Source organism: Rhinoraja longicauda, chromosome 5 (assembly GCF_053455715.1).
Source record: "Rhinoraja longicauda isolate Sanriku21f chromosome 5, sRhiLon1.1, whole genome shotgun sequence".
Lineage (NCBI taxonomy): Eukaryota > Metazoa > Chordata > Chondrichthyes > Rajiformes > Arhynchobatidae > Rhinoraja > Rhinoraja longicauda.
Window position 1 is genome coordinate 71,003,921 of NC_135957.1, and position 24,575 is coordinate 71,028,495.

The 24,575-nt window shown below is 42.8% G+C and overlaps 1 protein-coding gene across 6 annotated transcripts in view; it reads left to right on the forward strand.

The window, feature by feature from the left end:
• Positions 1-22,475, forward strand: part of hbs1l (HBS1-like translational GTPase) — a 124,529-nt gene extending 102,054 nt beyond the window's left edge. For all 6 annotated transcript variants that reach the window (XM_078399746.1, XM_078399748.1, XM_078399747.1 and 3 more), the window contains 5 exons: positions 5,295-5,385; positions 7,702-7,810; positions 12,006-12,106; positions 19,708-19,852; positions 21,752-22,475. In XM_078399746.1, coding sequence (XP_078255872.1) covers positions 5,295-5,385; positions 7,702-7,810; positions 12,006-12,106; positions 19,708-19,852; positions 21,752-21,763 — 458 coding nt within the window. In that variant the 3' untranslated portion in view covers positions 21,764-22,475. The remainder of the gene's footprint in view (positions 1-5,294; positions 5,386-7,701; positions 7,811-12,005; positions 12,107-19,707; positions 19,853-21,751) is intronic.
• The last annotated feature ends 2,100 nt before the right edge of the window (positions 22,476-24,575 follow it).

Sequence of the window (24,575 nt, forward strand, 5' to 3'; positions counted from 1 at the left end):
ATCTGGACTTTCAGAAAGCCTTTGATAAGGTCCCACACGGGAGATTGGTGGGCAAAATTAGAGCACATGATATTGGGGGTAGGGTATTGACATGGATAGAGCAGACAGGAAGTAGAGTAGGAATAAACGGGTCCTTTTCAGAATGGCAGGCAGTAAGGAGTGGATGTGCCGCAAGGCTCGGTGTTGGAGTCGCAACTATTTATAATATATATTAATGATGTGGATGATGGAATTAGAAGTAACACTAGCAAGTTTGCAGATGACACAGTGCAGGGTGACAGTGTGAACTGCGAAGAGGATGTTAGGTTGCAGGGTGACTTGGACAGGTTGAGTGAGTGGGCAGATGCATGGCAGATGCAGTATAATGTAGATAAATGTGAGGTTATCCACTTTGGCGGCAAAAACAAGGAGGCATATTATTATCTCAATGGTGTCAGATTAGGTAAAGGGGTAGTACAACGAGACCTGGGTGCAGGCACAGCAGGCAGTGAAGAAAGCTAATGGCATGTTGGCCTTCGTAACGAGAGGATTTGAGTGTAGGAGTACAGAGGTCCTTCTGCATTTGTATAGGGGCCTGATGAGACCACATCTGGAGTATTGCGCGCAGTTTTGGTCTCCTAATTTGAGGAAGGACATCCTTGCTATTGAGGCAGTGCGGTGTAAGTTCATGAGGTTAATCCCCAGGATGGCGGGACTGTCATATGAGGAAAGATTGGAAAGACTGGGCTTGTATTCACTGGAATTTAGAAGGATGAGAGGAGATCTTATACAAACGTATAAAATTCTAAAAGGGCTGGACAAGCTAGACGTAGGAAAAATGTTCCCAATGTTGGGGGAGTCCAGAACCAGGGGCCACAGTCTAAGAATAAAGGGGAGGCCATTTAAAACTGAAGTGAGAAGAAACCTTTTCACCCAGAGATTTGTGAATTTGTGGAATTCTCTGCCACAGAAGGCAGTGGAGGCCAATACACTGGATGAATTTAAAAGAGAGTTAGATAGAGCTCTAGGGGCTAGTGGAATCAAGGGATAAGGGGAGAAGGCAGGCACAGGTTACTGTTTGTGGATGATCAGCCATGATCACAATGAATGGCGGTGCTGTCTCGAAGGGCCAAACGGCCTCCTCCTGCACCTATTTTCTATGTTTCTATTATTTTTCTGTACTTCTCTGACAAAGAGTTTTTGCCTAACTTTGTCCATTTGTCAGTTGTACCTTTAAAAGTGTGAAATTGCTGTTTACACTGTTTGATCAGATTGTCATGGCTCATTCACGAAATTTAGAGCAGACGCAGAAGAAAGTTCATCCTCTGCTGTTCATGTGTGTGTTTGCATGGACGTGTTTTGATAAGTTCAGTAAGCACCTTTCTTGTCCATCAATGTTAATACAGCATTGAAACGGAACCATGGTGCTGAGGCAAATCCTGACCTTTTCTTTACCAGACATCCCTTTTGGGTATGAATCCCAAATATATGTCAGGAATTGTGCTCTCCAGCCTCTTGCGGCTGAATGGCTTGGTACCTTCTCGCATTGTTCTCTAATGTCTGAATATTTCCCACGCCATTGGTGTTTTTAATTTTGATGGTAATCTAGTGCACACACTGAATTCATCGTGTTCTGGAAAACACATAGTCATCTCAATCATTTCCACAGAAGGTTGCACTATGTTAGGTCTTTGGAAGTGGGAAATATAGGCTACGAAAACGAAATATTTTGGGTTTCATCATATAAATGTTAGAGAAGTGTGTTGTCATTTAACATCAATAGTTTTGAGGATAAAATCTTTAGTGGACTATGCGTGCATATGTGTATAATCTGTCATTTCAGTTCCTTTTAGCAGCAGCGACCATATATTGGATTATATATTCTTTTGTGGTGTGCTGCTGAGTATGGTTATTGCTGATTCTTTAACTATTTTAGGAAGTGTTGATTGTGGAAATTGCTGAACCAGTTGGGGTGAAATCGCACTGTTGTGCTATCACAATGCTTAATCAGCTTTCAATATTACTTTTTTTGACGTACCTTTTTGTCAGTTCTATCACAGTTGATTCCAATCATAGCTATCAGGCTGAGTATTCTCAGAATTACATGATTTGTACAATAGAATTTATTTTAACGAGTAACCTGCTGAATAGCACTTTTGCTTAGGAAAATCACCCTTGGTTCAATTTTACCACAACAGAACTGTGGACTGGCAATTCCAAAATGGTGAATCCATCATTTAATACACAGTTACAGAACACTTTGCAAATCATTCTGGGCTCTATCTTGCTAGTATTTACTGCAGACTAAAACACGATTGGAATAAATGGGTTATTTTCAGGTCAGTGTACTATTCCCAGTCATAGAGTCACACAGCACGGAAACAGGCCTTTAAGCCCAACGTCCATGCCAACCAAGATACCCCATCTAAGCTTGTCCCATTTGGACCATATATTGCTCTAAACCTTTCCTATCCATGTACCTATCCAATGTTACAGGGAAGAATGCAGGTGGAGTATTAAGTGGGAAGCTGTGATTTGGAGAAATAGAAAACCAAAACATTTTTAAACAATGAAAAGATAAGTAAATGTAAGTGTACAAAGAGTCAAGTCAAGTTTCTTGTCATATGCACAAGTGCAGTGAAGTACATACACAATGAAACTCTTGCTGTGCTGGTTCATGAGGTTCAAAGTAAACAGGTAGATACAACAAGCAGTGAGGAAGCCAAATGGTTTAGAGTCATAGAGTAATACAATGTGGAAACAGGCCCTTCGGCTCAACTTGCCCACACCAGCCAACATGTCCCACCTACACTAGTCCAACCTGTCCTATCCATATACCTGTCTTAACTGTTTCTTAAACATTGGGATAGTCCCAGCCTCAACTACCTTCTCTGGCAGCTTGTTCTATACACCCACCACCCTTTGTGTGAAAAGGTTACCCCCTCAGATTCCTATTAAATCTTTTCCCCTTCACCTTGAACCTATGTCCTCTGGTCCTCAATTGTTGTCCTTAATTGCAAGAGAGTTGGGGTTGAAAAATAAGTTGTATTGGACTTTGTGAGATATCTAAAGAATACTACATACAGTTTTGTCTCCATACTTAAAGGAGGACATACTTGTCATTAGGGTACTGCAATATGCATCCACCAGACTGATGACTTGGATTAAGGAGAGCGTGTGTAAAATTATGCTTGCTAGAGTTTAGAAGTTCCTGTCAATGAACCATTTCAGATTCCAAGCAGAACTGACAACGTAGATTGCGAGAGGATTTTTGCTCTCGCTGAAAGTTACAGTTGGGGCTGTGGTCTCATGATAATTTAAGACTGAAATGAGGAGACATTTCAGTGTGGAGACTATTGCAAACTTTTTGAATTCACTGTTTGCTTGGGAGAGTTATTGATGTTTGGTCATTGAGTGTATTCAAGGCTGGAATCGATAGGTTTTCAAAAGTAAGTGAAGTAGGTGAAATGTGCTTGAGTCGCAGGATCAATGGGACAATGGACAGTGGAGGACCAGGCGATAGACACAGAAAGCTGAAGTAACTCAGCAGGACAGGTAGCATCTCTGGAGAGAAGGAATGGGTGATGTTTCGGGTCGTGACTCTTCAGTGTGGATATTATAAAAATGGAGGACCCGGCGTGGGAGGACCGCCGTGAGGGAGGGGGAGGAGTAGCGATCAAAAGGGGAGATCTGGTGCGGGGGTACAATAGACAATAGACAATAGACAATAGAGTGACTATGGGTGACTATTTTCATACCTTGGATTTGCAAGCAAAGAATTTCACTGTGACTTGTCATATGTGACAATAAAGTATTCAATTCAATTCAATTTTATTGAATGGTAGAGTGGGCCTGAAGTCCACATGGCTTGTTCCTGATCTAATCGTTATTTTTGATATCCGAAGCAAGCAATGATCGTTACACGGCATCTTGTCTGCACTGATCCAACATGATTCTCCAGTCTGAAGAAGGGTCTCGACCCGAAATGTCACCCATTCCTTCTCTCCAGAGATGCTGCCTGTCCCGCCGAGTTACTCCAGCTTTTTGTGTCTATCTTCATGATAAAAAACACATTGGATTTGCTGATCGATGCACAAAATACCGGAGGAACTCAGCGGGTCCAGTGGCAACTGGGGAGGGAATGGACAGGTAATGTTTGGGGTCAGGATCCTTCATCAGTCTGAAGAAGGTTTCCGATCCGAAACATTGCTTGTCCATTCCCTCCCCAGATGCTGCCTGACCATCTGCGTTCCTCCAACACTGTGGTTTGTAGAAGATTCCAGCATCTGCAGTCTCTTGTGTCTCAGATTTGGTGATGTTGCATAATAGTTCCAATATGAATTTGAAACTGGTCCAAATGATTTAAGAAATATGAATGATAAGGATGTGGACTAATCTCTCTTTTAGGTGGATAACTGGATTAAAAAGAAGATTGAATAATTCCAGTCTTTGTAAGGCAAAATAATTAGAATCAATTGTTAGCAAAAGGTTTACACTTCAGCTTTAGTTAAATGTTATTAATTTTCCAAAACAGAATCAATATTTTGCCCACTTGGATTTGAAGCACTTCCATCCAAAACCAGTAATAGAAGTTGCTTGAAAGATCTCGGAGTCAGAAATATATATATTTTAAATATCCAAAATTTATTGTCTGTTAACAATGTAAATTTAAATAAAAGTGGATATCAAAGGTACTTACTTTAAAGAGGTTTGCTGCTGGTCTAATAATGGTTAGCGATTAACGGTGTGAGGTTTGTGGTATCAAGTGTGGTAATGTGCACATTCACTTCGTATTAAAAGTGGTGAGCTTTCATTGGGGTTACTCATTTGTACCATAGCTCCATAAACGGGCATTGTATTAAAACGTTTAGCGGTTTTTTTTACATACTTGGAAGATGATACTTGCGAACAGTTTGGCCTGATGGAAAACAGAACAGAAAAGTTGTCTTGAATATCAGCCAGGAAATGCTGTGTAAGAACGACTGAGATGTGAAAAACAGAGTAACGAACAAAAAGTGGTTTCGTAAACTGTTCAGAATTTAGTAATGAATTTGACCACTTTCAAATTCATAATGGGAGCATTATGCAACATTTGCAAATCCGATGTGCTTTTCGCATGTCAGATCGGAACAGACAGGATGCTGTGTAATGGTCGTTGCATACCTCAATACTGCTCATTCATGTTGAGAAGTTATGACTCAGATTGGTGTCAACCAAAGTTAAAAACAATTTTAAATACACGTTTCACTGACATTGCATTCTGTATCATAACTCAAAAAGCTGACAATGGGGGTTACAAATTTAATCACTTCCAGGAATCTCCTTGCATGAGGAGCCACTCGATTGGGCCGCGGCAGGGGACCAAGTCATTCTCACGATCACTGGCGTGGACATTATAAAAATAAAGTAAGTTTCTGCTTGATTGAAATTTTCCTTCTGAGGTGTCAATTGTTTTTTTTTACTTTGGTACCGCAACATTCCATTCGCATGAACAGTGAAACTTTTCTGCAGTGAAAAGTATATACCGGGTCTTTCCTGCTTTCAATAAACATACACTTTTCTCAAAACTGCATTAAAATGTATATTCTAAGAAGCGAGAACAAACAGCTGGAGGAACGTAGCGGGTCGAGCTGCATCTGTGTGGGAAAAGAATTGTGGCTGTCTTGGGTCGAGACCATGCAGCAGGTTCTGGTGCAAGATCTCAACCTGAAACATTGACAATTCCTTTTCCCTTCCGATGCTGCTCAACCCGCTGAGTTTCTCCAGCAGTTTGTTTATCACTCAAGATTCCAGCATCAGCATTCTCTTGTGTCTCCAACAAGCTAAACATGATGGATGAATAAAGAAACAAAAAGAAAGGCATCTGGTGAGAACATGGCCAAAAAAGGAAAGGAGGACAAAAAGGAATTAAAAAAGTTTAGGAAAGAAGTTTAAATCGTCAGTTGGAAAGGCTCATTTTTTAACCAGATACAAAAGTGAACATTGCCTTTTTCAAAGTAACAACAAACAGATGATGAACTGAATAAATGAATCGACGTGAGAAGGAATGGGTGACGTTTCGGGTCGAGACCCTTCTGCAGATTCCTTCCCCTAACACTCAGTCTGAAGAAGGGTCTCGACCCGAAACGTCACCCATTCCTTCTCTCCTGAGATGCTGCCTGACCTACTGAGTTACTCCAGCATTTTGTGAATAAATACCTTCGATTTGTACCAGCATCTGCAGTTATTTTCCTACACTAAATGAATCGACGTAATCAACTTGGGGTGGATAGAACACCAGCTCCTATTAGCAACAACTATCAAAGGAGAGTTGGAACCAATTAATGCAAAGTTGACTTGATTAACTCACTGTTAAGAACAATATTGGAATCTTTACTCAGAGGTTAACTTTTAAGCCATTAGACAGGAATTTCCTAACACTGAGTCTGAAAAAGGGTCTCCACCCAAAACATCACCCATTCCTTCTCTTCAGAGATATGGCACTCCAGCATTTTGTTTTTATCCAGGTTTGTATTGACATTGATTGTGAAACATAGCCTCTGAAATAATGTAAATGAAAACGTCATTATTAAAAACCAAGCAAATGTTAAGTCCAATGAGAAATGCTGGAAACACCCAGCAAATCAGGTCACAACTGTAGGAAAAGAAACAGAGTTGACATTTTAGGTTGGAGAACCAACCCTCATATAAACTATAAACATATTGATCGATTCCCTCCCCTAACTCTCAGTCTGAAGAAGGGTTTCGACTCTAAACATCATCTAATCCAACATCTGCAGTTCCTCCCTACACTTGCTAACATCGATTGAACGAGGTTGTTTGCAGGTAAAGGGTCATCCAAGTAGTGGGAGTGTTTTGACAGAGGAAGTGTAGGGCGAACGTAATCCTGTTGGGGTGAAGGGCCAAAACTGGCAGGATTAGAGAACTCTGGATTAGAGAACTCTGGCTAGATTCCTGGAAGGCTTGAGAACAATACAAACTTCTAATATCCACCAGAAAAATAGTTAAATATAAATATGTAGGATGGAACTGCAGATGCTGGTTTACACCGAAGGCAGACACAAAAAGCTAGAGTAACTCAGGTAGCATCTCTGGAGAAAAGGAATAGGTAAGGTTTCGGGTCGAGACCCTTCTTCAGATTCTTTCATCAACCTTAAACACACCAGCTTTTTCATTCTGAGTGTTTAATATAAAGTGGTGTGACCATTAAGTAGGCTGAAGAAGGGTCTCAACCTGAAACGTCACCCATTCCTTCTCTCCAGAGATGCTGCCTGACCCGCTGAGTTACTCCTGCTTTTGTAGTCTTTCTTAAGAATGATAGATGAGCCTAGTACAAGTGTTCAGGGGATACAAGGAACTGCAGATGCTGGAATCTTGAGCAAAACACAAGGCGCTAGTGTCAGGCAGCGTCTGCGGAGGGAATGAACAGATGACATTTTGGTTCGGGACCCTTTTAGGACTGGAGTAGAGAGGAAGAATGCTGGTCAATGTGGATGGGACAAAGTGTTAAGGTTTTGTTTTGTTATAATATCTGATTCCTTCCTAAATAAAATCACAATTTAACGTAAAATGTAAAAATAACCATCCTTCCTAAATAAAATCACAATTTAACATAAAATGTAAAATAGCACATTGTAATAAATTACAAAAGTTGTTTGATTTCAATTGCAGTCTGAGGCTGTCAAGTTCTGCTGACATGTGTTTTATTTTTTTCCCGTCTAGTGTGGGGTGCATTTTTTGTGATCAGAAAGCTCCTATAAAAACATGCACAAGGTTTAGAGCAAGAGTTCTTATTTTCAATATTGAAATGCCAGTCACTCAAGGTTTACCAGTAAGTGCATTTTCATTTCTTCTGCCACATAACTTTAGAATTTGCAATTTAAAATTGCATCCAGAAGCACAGATTACATATAGTATATTTGAGGTTGTATTTTAATCTATATGCATGGGGTTCGGAGCATGCCTTATACATTATTTGCGTAATTTTTATAATGAACCATGTACTCCTTTAAATAAAAATGTTGCATTATTATATAAACTCATTCACTGAACACTAACATTGAGTTGCCTCATGTTATAGGGGTTATACATCTGACCCAGCTGTGTGGAACTTTAAAATTGGCATGAAAATCCAAATTGAAGTGATATCAAAACTCATAAATGTTAACTACCTGCTGGCATTCTAGCTCATTTTGGAAAAATGGAATATGTATTGTAAAAAAAAAAAAGCTAGAGTCATACTGTGTGGAAACAGGCTCTTCAGCCCAACTTGCCCACACCGGCCAACATGTCTCAACTACACTAGTCCCACCTTCCTGCGCTTGGTCCATATGTCTCCAAACTTGTCCTATCCATGTACCTGTCTAACTGTTTGTTAAACATTGGGATGATCCCAGCCTCACATACCACCTCTGGCAGCTTTTTCCATACACCCACCACCCTTTGTGTGAAAAAGTTGCCCCTCAGATTCCTATTAAATCTTTTCCACTTCACCTTGAACCTATGTGCTCTGGTCCTCGATTCCCCTACTCTGGGCAAGAGATGAAGGTCTGACCTTTGATATACTGATGATAGTTTCTGTTCCCATGTCTACAGTGTTAACTCTGGTCTTCCTCAAAGATCTATCATTTACCCTTCCTTTCCCGCCCTATCCACCGTCATCTCGTCTTTTTTTATCCACCTGCTGCCCTTTGGCAACACCAGGTTGTTTCCAGGTGTACACTGTTGTCACACAACCTTGCTTCATCGCCACCTTTTTTTGTCACTACATAAATAATGAAATTGCATGACATTAAGTGTTGGATGATCAAAACTATTCACTCTTCAACACAGCAAAAAGCAAAGCAATCCAAACAAAATTTGCTTCCAAGCCAGCAACTGTAACTTTCAAATACTAGAGGTTACCTTGATGCTTCATTTGAAGCTGAATTGAATTCCTGGATCACACAATTGTGCCACCCGTAAGACTGGCACCTATTTCCACCACTTGAACATTGGCCAATTCTGACCCTGCCTCAATTCATCTCCTGAAGCTGTCACATGTGCCTTGGTTGCCTCTATTTCTTTACTCTCCTGTCTGTCTTTGAACTGCATCCCATAAGCTTGATATAATCCGATACGTGCTCATGGGTAAAGGAGGGAATTTGTGAGTGGAGTCATGGGGATGTATGTGAGGTACTAAACAAGTACGTTGCATCTGTTTTCACCAAGGAGAAGGACATGGAGGACAGTGAGAACAATGTGGAGAATATTAATATGCATAATAACAGTTTGAGATTAAGGAGGAGGAGATGTTGGGGCTCTTGAAGAGAATTAAAGTGGATTAATCCCCAGGTTTTGATGGCATCTATCCCAGGTTATTGAGAGAGGTAAATCAGGAGATTGAGGGAGCCTTGCCCAAGATCGTTTGATTTCACTCTCTACAGCTGAGGTCCACAGGAGAGTAGCCAATATTGTTTCTTTATTTAAGAAGGGAAGTCGAAGGAATCCAGGGAAGTATAGGCCGGTGAGCATCAAGTTAGTGACAAGGAAGCTATTGGAGAGGATTATTCGGGATATGGTTTACTCCTATTTGGAAGAGAATGGGTGCTCTTCCAAATGGACAGCCAGCATGGCTTTATACTGGGCGGCTCATGGCTTGTTTGAATTTTTTGAGGAGCTGATGAAGGTGGTCGTGGAGGGTAGGGTAATGGATGTTGTCTGTATGGATTTTAAGGTCATAAAGAATAGGAGTAGAATTAGGCCATTTGGCCCATCAAGTCTACTCCGCCATTCAATCATGGCTGATCTATCTCTCCCTCCTAACCCCATTCTGCCTTCTTCCCATAACCTCTGACACCCGTACTAATCAAGAATCTATCTGCGTCAAAAATATCCACTGACTTGGCCTCCACAGCCTTCTGTGGCAAAGAATTCCACAGATTCACCACCCTCTGACTAAAGAAATTTATCCTTATCTCCTTCTTGAAAGAATATCCTTTAATTCTGAGACTATGACCTCTTGTCCTAGACTCTCCCACCAGTGGAAACATCCTCTCCACATCCACTCTATCCAAGCTTTTCACTATTCTATATGTATTTTAGTAAGGCATTTAATAAAGTTCAACATGGTAAAATGATCCAGAAGGTTAAAATGTAGGAATAAGTAGTGACTTGTTCATATGGACTCAGAACTGGCTTACTGACAGAAGACAGGGTTGTGGTGGAAGGATGATGTTCAAGCTGGAGATCTGAGATCAGTGGAATTCTGCAAGGATCTGTACTGGGACTTCTTGCTGTTTTTGATATTTATAAATGACTTTCTTGTAAACGTAGACGGGTCGATTAGTAAGTTTGAAGATAACACCAAGATTGCTGGGGTCATGTGCTGTGAGGAAGGCTCTCAATGTATATGTCAGGATATAGATCAGCTACAGAAATGGGCAGAGAAATGGCAGATGGGGTTTAATCCAAGCAAGTGGAAGGTCAAATGCAATGAATGGCATGACCTTTGACAACATTGATGTACTGAGGCAGCACATGTAGATAGAGTGGTAAAGGTCCGCGGTGGCCGACCCAAGCCCCACGATTCGGGGCGGGCGAACACGCTGCCTCTGCCGGTGCTCCCGATGTTGGCCCCCACCCAGGGGCTGCGAGCTTCCGACGTCCACGCGGCCCGTGGCCGAAGTAGCCTCCGGAGACCAGTCGCAGCCGCCCCCGCAGCGCCATCACAACCTCCGAAGGCAGCCAGCTCCGCAGATGGTGAGTCCGGTCCGCGGGCTCTGTGAACCAGAGCCCAGGTGGTCCCAGGTGGAGGCCGCCAGCTCCAGGTGTTTGGCCGATGGTAGGCCGCAGCGGGAACGGAGGCACCACCCAGAAACAAAGGTCGCGCCTCCGTTCGGAAGAGACAGTTTTACAGTTCCCCACCCCCGCACATAACACACAACCACAAAAAACACTACATCATATCTAAACACTACAATTAAGACAAAAAACAACAAAAAACACAAAAGACAAACGGACTGCAGGCAAGCCGCAGCTGCTAGGGCTGGTGGAACGATAATGATATTTAAGAGGCTTTCAGATAGGCATATGGATATGCTGGGAATGGAGGGATATGGATCATTTGCAGATAGAAAAAATTAGTTGAACCTGACATCATGTTGGGCACATATATTATCTCTGTGCTACACTGTTCTATGTAGAAACAAGGAATTGCTGTTGCTGGTTTATAAAAAAAAGACACAAAGTGCTTGAGTAACTCCGCTGGTCAGGCAGCATCCCAGGAAGATATGAATAGGTGATGATTTAGGCTGAGTTCCTACAGTCTGAAGAAGAGTCCTGAAGCATCACCTATCCATATCTTCTATGGCTGCTGTCTGACCCGCTGAGTTACTCCAGCACATTGTGTATTTTTTGGTTCTATATTCTCTGTTCTATGTAAGGACTGTTTAAAAAAAAAAAGTTTGTCTTGGGGAAAAATGACAATTACGAACTTTTTTAAAAATATTGTTTTATCCGTGTTTTGCTAATATTTTAAGAAACAAATAATAAAAAATGAAATTCTAGGTGTCAGCCTCTGAGTGGTGCACTAAACCTGATGCTGATTCTTAAGCGGAATTTTCATGGCTTCAGAATTTAAAGATTTTCTTTCTCTCATCTCTCTTTCCCAAAATTAATAAACCTCTGCTATCATCATTAGGCTTAGACCTCAGTTTCCTCAAATCTTGGTTATGGACACATTTATGTTTTGTATTGTCCATAATGAGTTTGAAACCATGCCTTTTTGTCAATCATTGGAAAAATATTGAGTAAACTGAGAAGCGATGATATTGACTAAAGACGAACGTCCTCAAATAGAACAAAAACAAAATGCAATGTGCTGAGTGGATAGGAAAGGTTTAGAGATGGGGGCATCTTTCTCGTCATAGATGAGTTGGGCTGAACGGCCTGTTTCCCTGCTGTACGATTCTATGCTTTTTCTTTTAAAAATATGTATGCATACCGCTGTGGGTTGAAGTTAAAGTTTACAATACCTTTATCAACAGGTTTTGTTACACTACCAAACATTAAGTGAACCATGTTCAATCAGAAAGTTGGTGAGCGTTCTGCACAAGAGTTCAGGGGAAGTGCTTAAGAAAAAACCAAAGTAAGCAATGTTTATAATATACATTTTTCAATTATTATCCTTCACAGACCATTTGTATTTATTCTGTAACTAGATAAATTTGACAATACTGGACTTAAAATTGTTATTTTTTCTATATTTTTTCTCTTTTAATAATTGGGTAATAGTTAGAATTTATTTGCCTATTAAGAAATTGTACTGTTTCCAACATTTGTTATGAGTCCATTTAATAGTTACCAGTTCTGAAGCATGCAACACTTTCAATATCATTGTTGTTCGCAGCACTGAAATTGGGACTTTCCCACTCAAATTAGAGCTGAGGTTTTGGTGGAATAGCGTGCAATTGGAATTATTCATATACCTTTTCATATAGAGGTTCAAAACTGAAGTATGTGCAAATTGAATAATTGCATTTGAATCTAACTTACACCCTGCATTGAATAATTGAATTGAATAAGTTTATTGGCCAAGTATGTACACATACAAGGAATGTGCCTTGGTAATCCCGCGGGTACCAGCCATGTACACAGCCATCTTTGCTATTATACTCGACCTGCACTTTGATTAAAAGATACGGTATGGAAACATGCCCTTCGACCCACCAAGCCCATTCCAACCCTCAATCACCCACCTTTGCATCTACTCCCCATGCCCAGGGGCAATTTACAGAGGCCAGTTAACCTACAAACCCGCACGTCCTTGGGATGTGGGAGGAAACTCACAGTGAATGTGCATACTCTGCAGAGACGGCACCTGAGGTCAGAACTGAACTCGGGTCTCTGGCGCTGTGATCCAGCAGCTCTACCATCTGCGCCACTGTGCTGCCCGTAGATTTCTTCCTATAGAAGGAAACAATTGTATAATTGGAATCATTAGACAAAACTGCAGCATGTTTTGAATGTTTGCATTATTTTCTTCTTTAACCAATTAATTAATAGGATGTCAGCAGAGTCTTGTAACTCCACCATTTTTGCCACAGGAGTTGCAACAGGATCTTGCTCAAAAGCATTCTTCCGTTTTGATAAAAGTGCAAAACTAAAAGCATATTTGGCTTTCCTACATAATTGCTGGCCATGGCTGCATTATATAGCTGAATACATGCAATTAGCAATGGTAGCTGACCTTCGGATTTAGAAAAAAGTGGCATGGTGACACAGTGGTAGAGTTGCTGTCTTACATCGCCAGAGACCCGGGTTCGATCCTGACTACGGGTGTGTCTTTACGGAGTTTGTGCATTCTTCACGTGAATGTAAGAACGTGGGTTTTCTCCGGGTGCTCCGGTTTCCTCTCACACTCTAAAGATGCACAGGTTTGTAGGCTAATTAGCTTAGTATAATTGTAAATTGTCCCTAGTGGATGTAGGATAATGTTAGTGTGCGAGGATCGCTGGTCGGCGCTGACTTGGTGGGCCGATGGGCCTGTTTCCGCGCTATATCTCTAAACTAAAACAATAATAAATAAAATAATCTAGATTTCTACTGAAAATTTTAAAGGGTTCATTGTCTCTTAATGTTCAAAATGACTGATATGCAAACCAATAATTTTCGTTGACCATTGATATCAGAATACAATTTTTCTGAAAGATTTTATTCTATCAGCCACATACAACAATGCTTAAGTAACAAAGCTTTTGACTGAGGCTGTCCAATTCATCCAAGGTGAAGCCCTGCAGGGCCACAGAGGCATGTATGCACAGGTACCAGTGCTGCTGAAATAAAAAACATCAGCAGCCAGGTAGAAAATACACACTGGTCTAGGTGTCAAATATGTTAAAGTACTTGAATGTATCTCTCATTTGAAAAGGTTCAAAATTTCAAAATAAATCAAGCAAAACTGAGTAAATTCTATAATATAAACAAGATTAACTAAGTATTCCAAAGACGTACAGGTATGTTGGTTAATTGGCTTGGTGTATGTGTAAATTGTCCCTAGAGTGTGTAGGATTGTGTTAATGTGCGGGTATCGCTGGTCGGAGCGGACTTGGTGGGCAGACGGGCCTGTTTCTGCGCTGTATCTCCAAACTAAACTAAATTAAACTAAACTTAATTCAAATGAATGAACTCACTTCCCAAGGGATTCCTCGGAGTAGTGAAGCAGCTCAAGTACAAACTCTGGATTCTTTGTAGGAGCAATTAAAGTCTGGACAGTAAGGTCAGGACTTCTGCACTTGTGCACACACTCACGGGACATCCACATCTGGAAGCACTTGCACAGGCAATGGCAACGTCAGTATTTGCACATACCTTTTGTTTTAAAGTCTAACAGCGTCTTCAGTTTAAGTGTATAAATTGCAAATAAACACAAAATAAATTGGTTTTGGTGTGCATGAGAATATCTAGATCAAGTGTGAGGTGTTGCACTTTGAGAGGTTGAACGTAAGGGGAGAGTACACAGTTAATGGCTCGACCATTAACAGCTTGATATGCAGAGAGACCTTGAAGTCCAAGTTCATGGTATGTTATGGTATTTTATTTGTCACATGTACCGAGGTACAGTGAAATTAATTTTTGTACACAGTTCAGTACAAGTATCACTGTACATCAGCACTTGGATACATATTAGATAAGCATCTCAGATACAGTACAAGTGTATTGCGGCAGTACACTGAGACAGTACACAGAGTCACCAGTATGGCACCATTTTCAAGTCCCAGTTGCTGTAAGTGCATGGTTCTTGACCTGACCATGAAGGTCTATTGTCCTGGCGGCATTGCAGGGTCGGCCTGGCCAAGCGTAGCCGTGGTGTCCTCTGCCGCTGCTCCACCGCTGAAGGCCGAGTCCGGTTCATGCGCTCGACCTTTTGGAGTGGCGCCCTGTCCAGCCGAGCCCCAGGTTGTTGTAGGGCCTCCAGCGGCCCACTCCACCAACGAGGCACTGCTCTCCCTCCAGCAGCCGGTCTCCTTACCGGCCCTCCAGGTGGGTTGCTGCTAGTCCCAGGGCGGGTCTGCGTGGCGGGTCCACTGTCGGTGGAAGCTCACTGCAGGTGACGGTGCAAGTAGGGTGGTATAGAAGGCGTATGGTATGCGTGCCTTCATTGCCAGGAGCATTGAATATAAGAGTCAGGAAGTCATGATGCAGCTCTGTAGGACTTTGGTTAGGCCACATTTTGAGTATTGCGTGTAATTCTGCTCGCCCCGTTACAGGAAAGACATGGAAGCTTTGGACAGGGTGCAGAGGACATTTACCAGAATATCCCTGGATTAGAGGCTGTCAGCTACAGGCAGAGGTTGAACAGTCTTGGATTGTTTCCTCTGGAAATTTGCAGGTTGAATGGGAGACGTATATAAAATTATGAGAGACATAGGGTATATAAAATTATGAGAGGCATAGATAGGGTAGGTAGCCAGAATCTTTTTCCCAAATTGGAAATACATAGCTATAAAGTGAGAGAGGGAAAGTTTAATGGGGATGTGCAGGGCAAGTTTTTTTTTACACTACACTGAGTAGTGGGGGATTCAAGTCAAGTCAAGTTTAATTGTCACATACACATGAAATGCAGGGAAATGAAACGTAACCCACAGTCCAGCAATAGAGCAATAAAAATAAACAATTTCACACACAATCACAACCAACACAAAAAAAAAAAAAAGAAACATCCATCACAGTGAGTCTCCTCCAGTCACCTCCTCACTGTGATGGAAGGCCAGAATGTCTTTTCTCTTCCCCTGCCGTCTTCTCCCGGGGTCAGGCTGTTGACGTTGCCACGTTCCAGGCCGCGCCGGAATGTGAAAGGTCCACAGCGGGCCGACCCAAGCCCTGCAATTCGGGGCAGGCGAAGACGCTGCTGCTGCACGTCGGGGCTCCCGACATTGAAGCCCCCGCCGGGCGGAGAAAATCCCGCGGCCTATTACAGGCCGCGCCAGACGGTGAAAGGTCCGCGGCGGGCCGACCCAAACCCCGCGATTCGGGGCGGGCGAAGACGCTGCCGGAGCTCCCAAAGTTGGCCCCCATCCAGGGGCCTGCGAGCTTCCGACGTCCACGCGGCCTGCACGGAAGCCTCCGGAGGCGAGTGATGATGGGGTGATGATGAAGGGGTGATGATGGAGGCAGATGCGATAGTGGCATTTAAGGGTCTTTTATATGGGTACATGGAAATGAGGGAATAGCGTGATGTGGATCATGTGCAGAGATTACCTTTTACCGTTTACATGCTTTAATCCCCTGTCTATAAGTATTGTATTGCACTGTCTAATTGTATTGTACTGCACTGTCATCCCCTGTCTATATATTTTGCACGTATTGCATTATGGCCCCCGGAGGCACTCTGTTTCGTCCCATTCGTTGCATGATCTGTAAGGAGTGGAATGACAAATAAACTAAATATTAGATATGAGATCAGTGTAACTAGGCAACATGTTTGGCACAAACATTGGTTTACAAAGTATTACTTAAGTCCTGTTAATTTAATTAGAGGATGGTGCTTTCCAGAACACCATAGTTCAATAGACAATAGGTGCAGGAGGAGGCCATTCGGCCCTTCGAGCCAGCACCGCCATTCAATGTGATCATGGCTGATCATTCTCAATCAGTTCAATTTAGACCTCAATACAACGGGTTTACCTTTGGGGCAATTCATAATCGTAATCATAATCATAATAATCATAATAGTACTTTATTGGCCAAGTATGTTTTGCAACATTCGAGGAATTTGATTTGCGGCAAAAAAAGTCCAATCCTTCCCTTCTTTGTTCTCCTGCGGTCGATCCCAGGCAAGGGATCGCAGGCTCCGATGGTAAGTCCATGGCCCCGCGGTGGGGCTCAAAGTCGGTCTCGAGCAAGGCCGCCAGCTCCATGATGTTAGGCCGCAGAGCGACCGGAGATATGATCTGGAAAACAATCACATCTCCGGCAAGGTATGAGATTGAAAAAAGTTTCCCCCCGACCCCACATCCCACATAAAATAAACCAGAGAACATTAACACATACTTTTAAAACACACTAAAATAACAAAAAAGACGAGGTGACTGGTGACTGGTGAGGAGGTGACTGGAGGACGAAAAGACAGACAGACTGTTGGCGAGGCTGCCATTGCTGACGTTGCCAGTGATTCCTTTATTGTCACCTGTTCTAAGGTACAGTGAAATTCTTTTTTGCATACAGATCAGAAGATTATTGTCATACATTATCAAAGACAAAAAAAATCAACTTTGATAGGTTTGAAGGACATAGTTCCCAAAATCTAAAATTCTTGCAATAAAATTGTTTGCCGATTGATTGTCAAAATTCTTAATGCAGAGAGTTGTGGGCGCAGCCCAGACCATCACACAAACCAACCTCCCTTCCATTTACTCCATTTGCACCTCACGCTGCCTCGGCAAAGCCACCAGCATAATCAAGGACAAGTTGCACCCTGGCCACTTCCTCTTCTCCCCACTCCCATCAGGTAAAAGGTATGGAAGTGTGATAAGCACACCTCCAGATTCAGGGACAGTTTCTTCCCATCTGTTATCAGATAACTGAACCATCCTACCAACAACTAGAGAGTAGTCCTGAGTTAGTATCTACCTCATTGGAGACCCTTGGACTATCTTTGATCGAACTTTACCATACCTTTTACCTGATGGGAGTGGGGAGAAGAGGAAGTGGCCAGGGTGCAACTAGCTACCGGTCCAGCACCCCCTCAACCGGAAGTGCCGGCTCCTCCTTAGCTGATGACCTGAACTCTTTTTATGCACGGTTTGAGACGGGTAACACCACCAGCTCGCCGTCTAAAAACGGCGAGGCTGGAGGGGGATCCACCGCCGGGGATGTGCACACATTCTCGGTGTCCGAGCATGAGGTGAGGTGGGCTCTGACGCGTGTGAACACGAGGAAAGCTGGAGGCCCAGATGGTATATCTGGGCGAGTACTAAAGTCTTGTGCTACTCAGCTTGCTCCAGTGCTCACCACAATATTCAACCTCTCCTTGGCCAAGTCCATGGTCCCTGCATGCTTCAAAAGATCCATCATTGTACCGGTGCCAAAGAATGCCTCTCCAGCTTGTTTAAATGACTACCGACCGGTGGCCCTCACCTCGGTTGTCATGAAATGCTTCGAGAGGCTAATCAAGAAGCACATCTGCGCCCTCCTTCCTCGCAACATGGACCCACTACAGTTCGCATACCATCCGAACAGGTCCACGGATGATGCGGTCTCCCAGGTTCTGCACACCGCTCTCTCTCATCCGGGCAGCCAGGGGGGCTATGTGAGGATGCTGTTCATTGACTTTAGTTCAGCATTCAACACAATAGTCCCCAGCAGACTGGTTGAGAAGCTGCTGGAACTGGGGCTTAGCACCCCTCTGTGTGTCTGGGTCCTCGACTTTCTCACCGCCAGGCCCCAAGTGGTCAGGATGGGGGAACACACATCTAGCTCCCTCACCCTGAACATAGGATCCCCCCAGGGCTGTGTCCTTAGCCCCCTACTGTACTCCCTGTACACCTGGGGCCAGGTTCAGCTCAAACTCCATCATCAAGTTTGCAGATGACACTGTGGTGGTGGGCCGGATCGCCAACAACGATGAGAAGGCCTACAGGGAGGAGGTGGCTGATCTGGCACTCTGGTGTCAGGACAATAGCCTCCTCTTGAATGTCACTAAAACGAAGGAGCTGATTGTGGACTTTAGAAGGGCTAAACATCCAAGGACGTACACGCCACTGGAGATAAATGGGTCTACTGTGGATAGGGTGAGCAGTTTTAAATACTTGGGAGTCCGCATCACAGAGGATCTGACATGGGCAACGCACATTGCCGCACTGGTGGGTAAGGCAAAGCAGCGCCTTTACCACCTTAGACAGCTGAGGAAATTCAGTGTCTCTGAGGATCCTTCATTGCTTCTACTCTGGGGCTGTAGGGAGCATCCTGTCCGGCAACATTACAGTCTGGTTTGGGAACAGCTCTGCCCAGGACAGGATGGCCCTGCATAGAGTAGTGCGTTCGGCAGAACGCACCATGGGAACTACACTCGTCCCCCTGCAGGACCTATACATCAGGAGGTGCAGATCCAGAGCAAGCAAGATTATGAGGGACCCCTGTCACCCCAGCAACGGACTGTTCCAGCTGCTACGGTCAGGCAAACGCCTCCGCTGTCACGCTGTGAAAACGGAGAGGATGAGACGGAGTTTCTTCCCACAGGCCATCAGGACTGTCAACTTTTATAACTCCAGAGACTAAATTTTTGTCTACACTATAGTAACTTATTAACTTTATTTATATGCTGTAACTGTAATTCTTTTTTGTGCACAATCCGCAGGCATTGCCACTTTCATTTCACTGCACATCGTGTATGTGTATGTGACAAATAAACTTGACTTTGACTGTACTTTTATCTTGCATTAACCATCATTCATGTTATTCCTTTTATCATGTGTACTATGGATGGCTCAATTGTAATCGTATTATCTTTACGCTGACTGGTTAGCATGCAACAAAAGCTTTTCACTGTACCTCGGTACACATGACAATAAACTAAATTAAACTAATGATAGATAGCTGGAGTACCTCAGCGGGACAGGCTGACAAACTAATGATAGGGTTGTTTTGACCTGAAAACATTTTGAATCTTGTTCTTTCTTGATTAATGAACACATAGATCTTATTTCTGATGTCTTACTGTTTCCATATTTTGATTATGATCCTCTTCAGATGTTTGACTAAAGGGCAGAATGCCTTGATAGAGCTGCAGACCCAGAGACCTGTTTCTCTGGAACTCTACAAAGACTTCAAAGAACTGGGTCGTTTTATGTTACGTTATGGCGGCTCCACAATAGCAGCAGGAGTGGTCACTGAGGTAACTATGGATTGAAACTTAAGGATATGGTCTATTTTGCCATATCGTATTAACATTTATGTTTCACGCAAAGGAAAATCATCTTCATCAATAAGCGTCATAAGTGTAGGAGCAGAATTAAGCCATTTGGCCTATCAAGTCTACTCCACCATTCCATCATGGCTGATCTATCTCTCCCGGCACACGGGGGCGCAGCGGTAGAGTTGCTGCCTTACAGGGAATGCAGCGCCGGAGACTCAGGTTCGATCCTGACTACGGGCGCCATCTGTACGGAGTTTGTACGTTCTCCCCGTGACCTGCGTGGGTTTTCTCCGAGATCTTCGGTTTCCTCCCACACCCCAAAGACGTACAGGTATGTAGGTTAATTGACTGGGTAAATGTAAAAATTGTCCCCAGTGTGTGTAGGATAGTGTTAATGTGCGGGGATCGGTGGGCGGAGCGGACTCGGTGGGCCGAAGGGCCTGTTTCCGCGCTGTATCTCTAAATCTAAACCCCATTCTCCTGCCTTCTCCCCATAACCCCTGACACCCATACCAATCAAGAATCTATCTATCTTTGCCTTAAATATATCCATTGACTTGGCCTCCACAGCCTTCTGTGGCAAAGAATTCCACAGATTCGCCACCATTTGACGAAAGAAATTTCTCCTTATCTCCTTCCTAAAGGAACATCCTTTAATTCTGAGGCAATGACCTCTAGTCCTAGACAAGACTCTCCCACTAGTGGAAATATCCTCTCCACATCCATAGCCTTTTAAAGTCTAATTGATTCAGTTCTTCGTAGCTGTGGGACTTCCCCTTTTTATTTGAAAAGGAAAGCCTGTAGGCCAAGTTAGCATTCTTTGATTTTTTTCCTCCATACTTGAATCTAGATTAATAGATTGAATCTTTCTACATAGAAATCTTTGCTGTTGTTATGAGTCTGGACAGCTTCTGAACAGTGCTCAGTGGGTGCTTGCTCACTGAAACTAACTATTGCCAAATTGGTCACAATTTGCAATCTTTCTCAACGGAGAATTCATTTTTCATGTGGCACGTTTTGGCAATAAGGTGATTTGGAATAGTTGATGTTCATGTCACAAAAGAAACTCGTTGGATATTTGTAAGCCTCTGCTAATTAGCACACCACATTTCACCCACGGAACAGACGTTAACCTCAGCAGCCTTTTTTTTCCATGAGGTTTCTTACTTTTTTCCATTAAGGTCTTTTTTATTACATCTGAGATATTTTGAAACCTTGTCATATATAAAACTTTAGTTCACTGTGTTTTTGGATAAATTTCTGTTAATTTTTTCATTCAGTTTTCTACCTGGAGAGATGCCTGACTTGTTGGGATACTATTCTTATAGCTTTAGTCGCCTTGTGGCACACTATCTTAGTGTAGAAAGGAACTGCAGATGCTATTTTATACTGAAGGTAGACACAAAGCTCTGCAGTGACCTAGCAGGTCAGGCAGCATCTATGGAAAGAAAAGATGGGTCACGTTTCAGGTCTTGTCTGAAGAAGGGTCCCGACCAAAAACATCACCCATCCTTTTACGCCAGAGATGCTGCCTGACCCGCTGAGTTACACCAGCACTATCTGTCTATCTACACTATCTTAGCGCCTGTTCTTCATACTTGCTTCTAGGCAGCTGAGTCACTCATTCCATTATGTGCAGCTCTTTATTTATTTGTTAAACGGCTCAAAGTATGACACACTTTTTTTTTTGCCTGATGACTTATAACATCCTTATTTGATTCAGTTCTGTAGACTGAAAAGTCTTTTCAGTGGTTTTAAAACCGAAGTGGAATTACAAAGTTATAAAATTATTTTAGTTAAGTGAATTAACATGAAATAAGTTTTCATTCTCTGTGTTCTTCAGTAATCTACAAGTACAAATTTCTCTCTTTGTTACAGATAAAAGAATGATTGAAGAGAGGAATTTCCTAATTCTCAACCAGCTTTCCATCCCAATTAAGAACTGGTCAATGTGATGGGCTCCTGCAATTCTACAGGCTGCAGGAACTGTAGTTGACAAAACAAAGTGCAATTTATAAGAACCCAAAATGAACTCCAACGAATGTGAATTAGCCCTTCTGCAATATTGTATTCAAGAAAGCAACTGACAGAATGATCTTCTCAAAGTATTAACTCATATTGCCAGCAATACCTCCTCAAGCACAGTTGCACTGCATCTGCGAAGCATCTCTGCAGCTCTGCACAATTGATTTTCTTGATTTTCATCAATATCCTAGAAAATATGCATAAAACGCATTTTTTTAAAAAAAGGATTAACTTGTTGGCTGCATGATGACCTGGTTGAACAACACTTTTTTTTTGTGGTCCAGAGTGGACAAATACTACATCTGTTTGCCTGCCTCCTGTTTGTATCTCCATTAACGTGCCATGATTTATCAGTGTATTTATGAGTTGATCTGCTGACACTGACAGATTGTCATTGACAATAACTGTAACTTACAGCCCTGTTGGGGGGAGGGGGGGGGGGGGAACTAATTTGCAGTACATCAGATAATCCGATGTCACACTCTAACTCCCCACTTTCATATCAGTAGAAAGCGATCCAAAAATATTTATCAAGGTGCAAGTCATTGAAGCTGGTTCTGAATAAAATATGGTTAAAGCAAAGCATTTACCTCAAAAAACGTCATTTATTCCCTTCTTTATGTTTCCAACTGGTTTGTGCAATTGTCGCATGTTTTATATCGGCCCGAAGTATTAACAGTTTTGTTAAACAAGAGGTTTGTTTTTTTACATTGTACAGTAGTTTCATTTTGATACAGATGTCCCTTTTTGATAATAGTACTGATTCTAAGTACCTGAATAGTCATTCCTGTAGTTTGTTGCTCTAGTCTGGTACAGTAGACTTTTTGAAAGCTCTTGAATTGACCAACCAAGAGCTCCTAAACTTTTAAGTATCCATGTAAGGTGCCACTTCACACACTGTTTAGGCACGTCTCAATTTCCTGTATGGTGCAGTGCTGAAACTCCAGAATGTTTGAAAAATATATATTTTGGTCCTCTCCTCCACAGATGACTCATTGAGTGTGTCATTTAGGTAAAACAGACAAACTGGGAATGTGCAAAACATGTTCCCAGACCTCATTTTGAAAGAGGGTGGCAATAATTGATCTTGAGGAGTTATTTGGTGGGGAGGAGAGCATTATATGCATCTTTGATGGCAATCCATTAACCTCTTCACATAAAGGTTTAGTTTATTATCGTCATGTATATCGAAGTACAGTAAAAAGTTTTGTTTTGCATGCTTTCCAATCAGATAAGATAATCCTACACATAAATGCAATCAAGTCAAACTCAAGTACAATAGGTAGAGCAAAGAGAAAGATACAGAGTGCAGTTAGTTCTCAATATGTTTTGAACATAGTTCTCAGCATTGTGGCACATCAGTTCCATAGAATGAGTCCAATGTCTGCAATGGGGTGGAGGTGAATCAGACAGTACAACAGGCAAAGGAACGGCCGTTCAGAAGCCTGATAATAGAGGGGAAGAAGCTGTTCCTGAGTCTGGTGCTGTGCACATTCAAGCTTCTGTACCTTCTGCCCAATGGGAATGTGGAGAAGTAGAAGAAGGTGGTGGGACAAGATTTTGATAATGTTGGCTACTTTTCCAGGTTATTGTGAAGCGTAGATGGAGCCTGGTCTGTGTGATGGACTTGGCTGTACTTACAACTTTCTACAATTTCTCACAGTTTTGGGCAGAGCTGTTCCTAAAGCAAGCATTGTTTCGTTTAGAGACAATGCATGGAAACAGTCTACAGAGTCCATGCTGACCATCGATCACCACCTCACACTAGTTCCCACTTTTGCACCATTACCCTGTACACTGTGGGCAATTTACAGAGGCTAGTTAACCCACAAACCCACACATCTTTGGGATGTGAGAGGAAATGGGAGCACCAAGAGGAAACGCATGCGGTCATTGGGAGAACATGCAAACTCCACTCATACAGCACCCGAGGTCAGGATCGTTCCCGGGTCTCTGACGCTGTGAGCCAGTGGCTCTACCAGCTAAAACGGTGTGCTGCCAAGGTGTGACGCAAGCTAATGGTATGCTTTCTATCAAGCATCTGTACAAATTTGTACGAGTCATTGGAGACATGCTGAATTTCTTCAATCTCCTGAAGAAATAGAAGCGTTGGTGTAACACCAAGGAACTTGAAGCTCTCGACCAGTAGACAATAGGTGCAGGAGGAGGCCATTCGGCCCTTTAAGCCAGCACTGCCATTCAATGTGATCATGGCTGATCATTCTCAATCAGTACCCCGTTCCTGCCTTCTCCCCATACCCCCTGACTCCGCTATCCTTAAGAGCTCTATCTAGCTCTCTCTTGAATGCATTCAGAGAATTGGCCTCCTCCTGCAAAGTGCATGAGTAGCTTAGTGGGACAGGCAGCATCTCTGGATAGAAGGAATGGGTGACGTTTTGGGTCAAGACCATTCTTCAGAGCGAGGGGTTATTGTCCCGACACTAAGTTCTTGATCTCCTTCCTGTACTCTCTTGTTACTGTTTGATTCAGCCCACTCAGTGGTGTCATCTGCAAAACGGCAGATGGAGTTAGAGCTGCATTTGGCCACACGGTCGTGAGTGTGCTGGGAGTATAATAGGGGACTGACAACACCTCCTTGCGGACACACTGGTGTTGGGAGTTATTGTGGAGGAGGTGTCGTCGCCTATCCTCACTGATTGTGCATTATAGGTCAGAA